At 43.4% G+C, this 9,553-nt stretch overlaps 1 protein-coding gene across 2 annotated transcripts in view; it reads right to left on the reverse strand.

Annotated features, from left to right (window-relative positions):
- Hcfc2 (host cell factor C2) overlaps positions 1-9,299 on the reverse strand; it is a 36,935-nt gene extending 27,636 nt beyond the window's left edge. For both annotated transcript variants that reach the window (XM_051172776.1, XM_051172777.1), the window contains exons 1-5: positions 9,095-9,299; positions 6,829-6,977; positions 5,034-5,194; positions 1,535-1,743; positions 738-822 (exon numbers count right to left, since the gene is read on the reverse strand). In XM_051172776.1, coding sequence (XP_051028733.1) covers positions 738-822; positions 1,535-1,743; positions 5,034-5,194; positions 6,829-6,977; positions 9,095-9,257 — 767 coding nt within the window. In that variant the 5' untranslated portion in view covers positions 9,258-9,299. The remainder of the gene's footprint in view (positions 1-737; positions 823-1,534; positions 1,744-5,033; positions 5,195-6,828; positions 6,978-9,094) is intronic.
- Between the last annotated feature and the right edge of the window lie 254 nt (positions 9,300-9,553).

A 9,553-nucleotide genomic window follows, 5' to 3' on the forward strand; every position in this document is an offset into this window, starting at 1 on the left:
ACAAGAGTCTTGTGACCCTCTTTTCTTTCAAACACAGAATTGTTCTTGGGATGTGCTTTCGTGCTCCTCCCAGTGACAGCAGGTAGGAGTCCACTTCATCTGTTGTTACTCATGTGCCAGTATGAAAAAGCATGGCTTTGCCACACATGGCTTGCCCTGTGGCTCTAACTCTCTGAGGATAACTTGTCTGATGCTCTGAATAAAGTCGGCTATTGCATGAGTTTATTCCCCTCTGCCTTAAGGTCCCGCTCTTCCAGGTTCACACTGCCAATGAGAAATTCTTTAAAACAATTTGAAAATATATTTTATTTCATGTGTATGGGTGTTTTGCCTGCATGTATATATATGCACCACATGTATGCCTGGTACCTGAGGAAACCAGAAGAGGGCATTTGATTTCCTGGGACTGGAGTGACTGATGGATGTGAGGCACCATGTGAATGCTGGGAATCTAACCAGACAGAAGACAAAGCAGCTTGACAACACCTGCTGACACTTACATCATCCCCACATCAGGAAAGGCATGGAGGGGAAGCTCAGTAAGTACCACAGACAGTACTGAAAGAAAATGATTTCAGCTCCCACATCAAGTTACTTTAGCTGTGGTCAGCAGATGGAGGCACTATTAAGTTTGGTGATCTATTTTTCAGAAAGCATCATCTTTACTTTTCTCTGTGTGAATCTTTCAGGTTGGTAAAAATAAAGACAAAAAAGCAAACAACAAAAGAAAGCCATACTTGTTTCCTATAACACTGGCTGTATGAAGGCTTCGTGGAAGTGGTACTGTCCCTTTAGTTTCTGGTTTTGACCATGACATTGTTTCTAGAAATAAAAATAAGCAAATCAGAAACTTGCTCTAATAATGGCAAATCATCTCAATTTACAGACTTAAGAACAGAACAAAAGTAGTACTTATCAAAATAGAGCAAAATTTCATCTTAAAACATTTCCACACCATAAAAATCGCCAATCAGAAATCTATTCATACTTGAATTGAGCATTTATACCAGAGAGGTGTGCTTACGGCATCATTAGTTTTGAATTACAAACAATACTTCTGACTTTAATGTTTTAAATGAGACAGTAGACAAGGAGGAGCGCATTTCCGATTATTCCCTCCCAGAATCCCTGCACACAGAGCCACCCTCGGGCTTCCTGCTGGTTAGCAATGCCGTGAAGGCCACACTGCCTGAAGATACGGAGGACAACCATACAAATTAGCAACCCAACCAGATCCTTCTCAGAGTGGACGAGGGCACCACTGACAGTTACACAGGACACTAAGCACAAAGCCGGACTGTCCTAGACAAGTCAGGCCCTGTGCTGATGGTTAAGGAGAACACTGGGAAGTCACTATCATAAGTTGAACATTCATGTGTTCAAAATGACTGATCATGTCTCATCTGTTCCTAAGACTATACATGCTGACTATAATCCTAGTGCAACTTGACAAATATTTAAACAAAAATATTTTAAGTACATTTAAACTTTTCTTTATCAATCCTAAGAAATTCCTGAATCAAATTAAGATTACCTAAATCAAGCTGCCATAGGTCATCCAGGCGAGCACCGCACATTCCACCAAAAACATACATCTTAGGACTCCCAGAGTCTTTTTTACAATATATAATAGCAGTGTGTGATTCTCTTGGAGAAGGTACAATGCCTTTGGTGGCTGGAATGCTCCAGCCCACAACGCCAGAACCATGCTGTAGCTCCAACTCATAGAAATCATTTAAATACCTAGGATATCACAAAAGAAATTAAAACGTTCAGATGGTATGCATGTTTTTTAAAATTTTGGTTCATAATTACAACATATGCTAACCACACATAGTGGTGCATGCCTGTAATCTCAGCACTCAGGAGTCTGAGGCAGGAGGGCCATGAGTTTCAGGTCAGTATGAACCACACAGAAAACACCCTATCTCAGAAAAGAAGGAAAGAAAGAACACAGTGTTCTGCTTGCATGTATGCTTCAGAGATGGTGCAGCAGCTAAGAGCACTCACCGCCCCGGCAAAGGCCTCGGGTTGGGCTCTTAGTGCTGATATCCGGTGTCTACATCCACCTGTAACTACAGTTACAGAGTCTGATGCCCCTTTCTGTCCTCTTTAGACACCTACATGCACATGGTGCCATAAACTCAAACACACACACACTTTAAAAAAAAAAAAAGTTTTTAAAAAGCCATCATTCGGTACATAAAGGCACTAAGCAAGCGTAACTTCAATACTCACTCATCCCATCCACATTTATTAAACTCTACTATGTCCTAGTACCTGCTATGATTTAATAGTGAAGACACAAAATGTCCGGCCAATATCCTTTTAAAGACTTATTTATTATGTATACAGTGTTCTGCCTGCACGTACCCCTGAAGGCCAGAAGAGGGTAGCAGATCACATTATAGATGGTTGTGAGCCACCAAGTGGTTGTTGGGAACTGAACTCAGGACCTCTGGAAAAACAATGAGTGCTCTTAACCACTGAGCCATCTCTCCAGCCCCTGGCCAATACTCTTATCAATAACAATAGTGGTGGGTTTAAACACAGTCCCAAACACCTGACATTCTTTCCCTCAGGAACTGAGGTTCCTTCCCCTTTATTTTAGGCTGGTCTGTGACTGCTCTGAACAACAAAATGTGCCAAAGCTGGGCTGTAAAAGGCTGATGTATTCTTACCATAACACTGTTTGCAGAACTCTCAAGCACTGCCTGAAAAGGCCACTTGAGGGTCTGGGTACACAGCTCAGCTGGTACAGTGCTTGCCCAGCAAGCGGGAGTCCCTCAGTTCAGTCCAGCAATGTACAGCCCAGGCACAGAGGTACATGATCAGAAGTTCAAGGTTATTTCTGGCTGCATAGTCCAAGGCCAGCCAAGGCTATATGAGATCCTGTCTCAAAAAATAGTCATATGTAGGCATGTAGGTGAAAACCCAATTGAATCCATCCTTCAGCTACCTTTAGTTAACTCTCTGATGTGGGGATAACTATCCAAGCTTTTCCACTAATGGGTTCAGCTATCCCTCTGTGCCCTGATCTCCTTACTAACAGAGTTTATGAGCACAATAAAAGCTATTATTTTGTATCATTAATTTATTATGCAGAACTAGATAACCAGAACAGTTATTATGGACACTATTTTGGCAAATATTTAATATTTGAAGGTGTTGCTACCTGGAATAAGCACTTCTTTGCGACCTTTTTAGCACACTATAAAATGTCACAGCAATGTCTTAAACAATGTCTTTAATTTAGAAACAGGCATTAAACTTATCCTAACCAGCCTCTTTTCTTAAAAATTTGTTATTAATCTGTGACATGTTTTTAAATACAATGACTTTTGGGTACATGTGGTATGCATGCATGTGGGCACATGTGTGTACATGTGTAAGCAAGAGGATGGCATTAGGTGTTCCTCTCAATCACTCTTTGCCCTTTACAATTGAGGCAGTCTTTCCTTGAACCTGGAACTTGGGTTTGTCTGTGCTAGTCTTTTTTCTTTTTAAGATTTGTTTATTATGAATACAGTGTTCTGCTTGCATGTACGCTTGCATGATAGAAGAGGGCATGGATCTCATTATAGATGGTTGTGAGCCACCACGTGGTTGCTGGAAATTGAACTCAAGACCTTTGGAAGAGCAGCCAGTGCTCTTAACCTCTGAGCCATCTCTCCAGCCCCTGTCTGGGCTAGTCTTGCCCAGAGCCCCTGATCATAAATAGAAATGACAAAATTTCCTAAAATCAAGATAATGACCAACCACACAAGAAACATATACAGCTTAATCAAGGCACTGATAAAATCACTAGTGTGTATATATACACATACGTATATATAACATTGTTAGCATTTTATGTGTATACACATACATACTTGTATATACTAATATATACGTACTTACATAACATGCTAACAATGTTAATTAAGCAATTATGAAATAATTTAGAGCTGGGTGTGGTGGTGCACGCATTTAATCCCAGCACTTGGGAGGCAGAGGCAGAGGGATCACTGTGAATTCGAGGCCAGCCTGGTCTACAAAGTGAGTTCTAGAACAGCCATTTACAATGCTATCCAGAAATTTTTAGGACTAGATTTAAAAGGGCAAACATGTTTAATCTCTGCACTTGGGAGGCAGAGGCAGTTGGATCTCTGAGTTCCAGGCCAGCCTGGTGTACACAGGGAAACCTGTGAAAAACAAAACAAAAAATTAAAATAAAAAATAAATAACAAGTACAAAGAAAATAGAAAGTGACTCGTTCTCTTTGGAAAAGGGACAGTATTTGCTAGTGTAACACACCTTAATAGAATGTATCAAGTATGAGAACAATAACTTTCATTTAATAACAATATTTCACACGAAGTTTTCAGAGAAAACCAATTTTGGGTTTTTGGAGGGTTTTTGTTTGTTTGTTTTTTGAGACAGGGTTTCTCTGTGTAGCTTTGGCTGTCCTGGACTCGCTTTGGAGACCAGGCTGCCCTCGAACTCACAGCGATCTGCCAGCCTCCACCTACCGAGTGCTGGGATTAAAGGCGTGCACCACCACGCCTGGTGAGAAAAACCAAATTTGAAATAGCCACGTTATTGTTTGGTATTGTGTATAACCCACTTAATATGAATTATAGCTGAAGACATACTAGTACATTGACATAATCAATTATATAAATATAGATATAATAATATAAGTTCTGGTTATAAAAAACAGTTTGAAAACATTCTCCAGGGATTGAAAAACAAATACATAGAGCCGGGCATGGTGGCGCACACCTTTAATCCCAGCACTCGGGAGGCAGAGGCAGGCGGATCGCTGTGAGTTTGAGGCCAGTCTGGTCTACAAAGTGAGTCTAGGATGGCCAAGGCTACACAGAGAAACCCTGTCTCGAAAAACCAAAGGAAAAAAAAAAAGAAAAACAAATACATAAAAATGTGTTTACTGTTAGTTTCAAATATAAAAATCTAAGCTTAAGCCTTATGATAAAGATAAAATATTGTCACCTAAATCATAAAATAAGCACTTGTTCTAGAAAAGAGCATACCTGGGAACATTATTATTTGAATCTTCACTCTCATTTGCCAGGCCACCAAACAAATAGCATTTGTTGCCATATAAAGAGAAGCTATGTCCAAGCCGAGGACATGGAGGTAAACCAGAAGGAGGAGGTTGGGGCTTCACTTTTTTCCATAACCAACGACTTGCCTAGAGAAAGAACATGCTCATGTGAGCAGGAAGCATTTCCATCGCAGTACTGTCAGCAGTGAAACACCATACCAATATATCTGAAGCTCATCAGAAGAGCCAATAGGCTCCTCTGGAGACAAATGACAAGTAAGTGGCTAACTTCTGTTTGGTTGTTGAGACAGAGTCTCACTATGTAGCCCTGGCTGTCCGGAAACTCTCTGTGTGGACCAGGCTGGCCTAGAACTTAGAGATCTGTCTGCCTCTGCCTCCCAAGTGCTGGAATTAAAGGTGTGCATCATTAGGGCCAAAGAAATGTCAAACTTCTAAAATTAAAAGCCAGGTGGGGTGGCATACGCCTACAGTCCCAGCACTGAGGGAGGCACAGGCAGGTGGATCGCTGTGAGTTGGGAGCGTGTCTGGTCTACAAAGCGAGTCCAGGACAGTCAACGACTTTACAGACAAACCCTGTCTTGAAAAACAAAAATCAATCAAACAGCAACAAAGGTATGTCCCTGTAAGGCTATGGCAATTCCAGAACTTGTGAGCTAAAAGAATCAGGAGTTAAAAGCTATCTCTGGCTACGGAGTGAATTTAAGAGCAACCTGGCCTATGTGAGATTTATCTCACAAAGATATAGGTACATATGTAGGCATATGTGTGTTTATGGATGTGTTAGTAGATATTCAGGCGAGTATTCTATATACATGGATTCTCATAACAATAAACTAAGCTTATGATAATAATAACAATACTAATAATAACTACTATCACTTCTAAGTTTTTCCAAGTGAAAAAATAAGTACTTATATGCTTGTAATTCACGAAAGCTTTTTTAAAGATAATACATATTTAACATTTATTACTAATAATTATTATTATAAAAACTAATAATAATAATAAGTGAATGACTAATATTAATACTTAACCTTTAAACAAACCAAATTTATTTAATAAACCAAACTCCAAATGTTATTCCTTGGCCATGAGAATCTTCTCTATCTGAAGTGGTTGCCTGCTTGGAGGTAAGTGCCACCTAGTCACATAGGCCAAGTGGCAGATAGATATACCCTCATGATGGACCTTGGGACATGGGAAGAATAGTGAACAGAGACTGACTCTGGTTTAATAAGCCAATCAAATTAGAAAGGCGATATGAAACTGTAACCTCTCTCTGCATGACTATGGGGAATAGTTATGACTGCTAAAGGAAACCACTTCTTTCCTGCTGAGACACTGGTGTTCAAAGCATGCTCTGGGTGGTAGGACAGTAATGTCCAAGCCCCACCACAGATAGTACTGACTCCAGAATCCCATGGGCAGGGCCCAGCAATCTGTTTCACCAGTTAGGGGGTGCTTGTGTTGTAGGCTGAAGGACAGCTGCCCCAGACACAAAGACCTAAACATGCAGCAGTGACAGCATTGCTGAGGGCCAGACTCAGTTAGGCTATAAACGCCATACCAGACATAGAAAAGACATCAGGTAGTTCGGCTTGTCAGTGAACTGGAAACATTTTCCTTGAAGATAGAAAATGTGGAGCATCTGTTACTGTGCCTGTGCTAATAAAATGTTTTTTTTTTTTAAATCTCTTAAAAAAATTTTGACAAGTTCGTTAGCACTTCAGACTGAAATAATAAATGTGAAACACACTTACTTGCAACTCATACAACTCATTGCTGTATCTTCCATACTCCACCATTCCCCCAAATACCAGTATTCTAGAACCATCACAGACAAAGCCATGGGCTGCACAGCCTGGAGGGATGTCTCCTCTAACAGCTGGTAGGAACCACTGATTGGTAACTAGTTGCAAAATAAAATAAAATAAATTAAATTAAAATCAATTATAGCAAGTAAGTCATCACACTCCGTGAGTTTGATAAATACATACATATAATCAAAGTAAATGTGTATATAGACATGCATAAATATATCCATCCTCTATTCGAATAGTTCTCAACTGGAGATTCTTTTTGCTCCCACAAGGATACTGATTTTGCAATGTCTAAATGCATTTTCAGTTGTCACAACTGGGTACTACCAAGTCCCAGGTTGAGCTTGAGGATGCCAGCACACACCTTACAGCATACAAGGTAGCATCTACAGCCAAAAATGACCTGAACCAAAGTGTCAATGATGCTAATGCTGCTGTTGAAAACCCAGATCTGGGGCAGGCAATGGTGGCACATGCCTTTAGACCCAGCACAGCACTTGGGAGGCAGACAAGCAGATTTCTGTGAGTTTGAGGCCAGCCTAGACTACAGAATTAGACAACCAAGAAAAGAAAGCCTCATCTGCATCATTAACTCATAGAAAAATCTTGGTATCATCACCATTATAGAAGTAAGATTTAGAAAGGCTTGGTAACTTTTTTCTTAAATTTTTATTTTATTTTATTAGAATATACACTTATACTACGCATAAGTTTTTTTTTTTTAAACTGCATACAGCAAGAAGAACCACGAAACAATCATGAATTATATAAATGTTACATTCATGGTGTTTTGGCTAATTGTATTTGGCAGCCTTGCAGAAAACATCTTTCCTATCTTGGTGAGTCTAAAATTCTGAATGTAAATCAATATCTAGCTGGGCGTGGTGGCGCATGCCTTTAATCCCAGCACTTGGAGGAGAGGCAGGTGGATCACTGTGAATTCGAGGCCAGCCTAGTTTACAAAGTGAAGCAAAGACAGCCAAGGCTACCCAGAGAAACCCTGTCTCGAAAAACCAAAAAAGAAAGAAAGGAAGAAAGAAGAAAAGAAAATCAGTATCTATCATATCCCATCTCTGTCAGCTTAAAACATCTATCTAGACCTGAAAACACCTTAACCCCTAAACACGTAAGCTTAATTGAGGCTTGGTAACTTTAATGCTAATTTTGAACAACTGGCAAAGCAAGATTCAAAACAAATCTAATTTCTTTTAAGCCCAGGGTATTTACACTATACCAAATCAAATAACTTGTAAACTTTTTTTTTCTTGTTGTTGGGGCATTGGGGAGGGTAGCAGAGGGGGTCAAAATGTCCAATTTTTTCCTACTGTTTTTAGGATTTAGAGGGATACTGTGATCCAGTTTCACAAAAGAAAGGTTACTGTCTGCTAACTTTATCAACTCGGAATTCAGTAACTAGTCCGTAGTTTCCTATGATTGCTACACTACTTACAAGAGGAGTAAAATTGTAACCTGCGAGGAGGTCAAAGCCTGCCCACCCCACCCCCCACCCCCTTCCGCGGACCAGAGACACTTCCGCGCTCTGCAGCGGTGCCCCAACTATGACAGTCCTCTTAGCAAGGACCAGTCCAGAAGAGCAGAGCATATTCATACATCAACTACGTAGGGACCAGTCCGGTTTCACCCACAAATCCCATCCCCGCCAGTTTAGACAACCGTCGCCCAAGAAAGTCTTGCTGGCTTCCGCCCGCCCCATGCGATGCTGAATGTAGCCAAGCTAAAGAGCAGGAGGCCTCCCCGCCCCTCGACCCTCTCCACCTTCTAAGGAGGGAGGAGGAAGGCAAAGACCACCGAGGCCCGGCTTGGGGTGGGGTTTTGTTTTTGACACTGGTGTGGGGGGATGTCGGGACAAGAAGGGACCAGCCCTGGGGGGAGAGGTGCAGACCGTGGAACCCGCCGTCTCACTCGGGTCCACGGGGAGGGATGGGCGGGCGGGCGGGGGTGTCTCCATGTCTACCCGCGGAACCCCGTCCAGCTCGCCGGCCCGGAAGCAACCGTGCCGCCTTCCAGCACGTAGCGAGCTCGGGCCGCCCATCCAAGCCGAGCTCCGCGGCCACCCGCACCGGGCTGAGGGAAGCGGCGACCCAGCGGTGACAGCTGTCAGGCCCTGGTCCACCGCGCCTCCCCTCCCCTCCCCTCCCCCCTTTCCGCGGGGCCGAGGCGGGGTCGCCCAGCCGCCGCCTCCTACCGGTGTTGTAGACGTGCAGCTCATCCGCGATGCCTTCGTTGCCCCCGCCGAAGATGATCATCAGCTCCCGGATGGCCACGGCTCGGTGTCCGTGCCGGGCGCGGGGTACCGGCCCTGTGAAGGAGGAAACCCGCCTCCAGTTAAGGAGGCTGGGAGCCGCCATCTTCCCAACCCCCGCCCCTCGGCCCACAATGCCCCGCGCGCCACGGGCTCCACGGCTCGTGGGAAGGGAGGGCGGGCAGGCGGGCACTGCCTGCAGCAGCGCGCGCGGGAGGCCCGGCACGTGACCCACGGGCCCCGCCCCAAGACCGTGGCGACGTGGCTCTCGGGGCGCCGCCAAGATGGAACCCCTCCCACCGGTGCTGCCTGCTACCCTCCCCTCCCGTGGCTTTCCGTGGAGTGTTCGGGGAGGACCTACAGCCTCGTCCTTTTAGGTCCACTCAGAGCATCTTCAGAGTG

This window comes from Acomys russatus, chromosome 31, assembly GCF_903995435.1.
Source record: "Acomys russatus chromosome 31, mAcoRus1.1, whole genome shotgun sequence".
Classification (NCBI taxonomy): domain Eukaryota; kingdom Metazoa; phylum Chordata; class Mammalia; order Rodentia; family Muridae; genus Acomys; species Acomys russatus.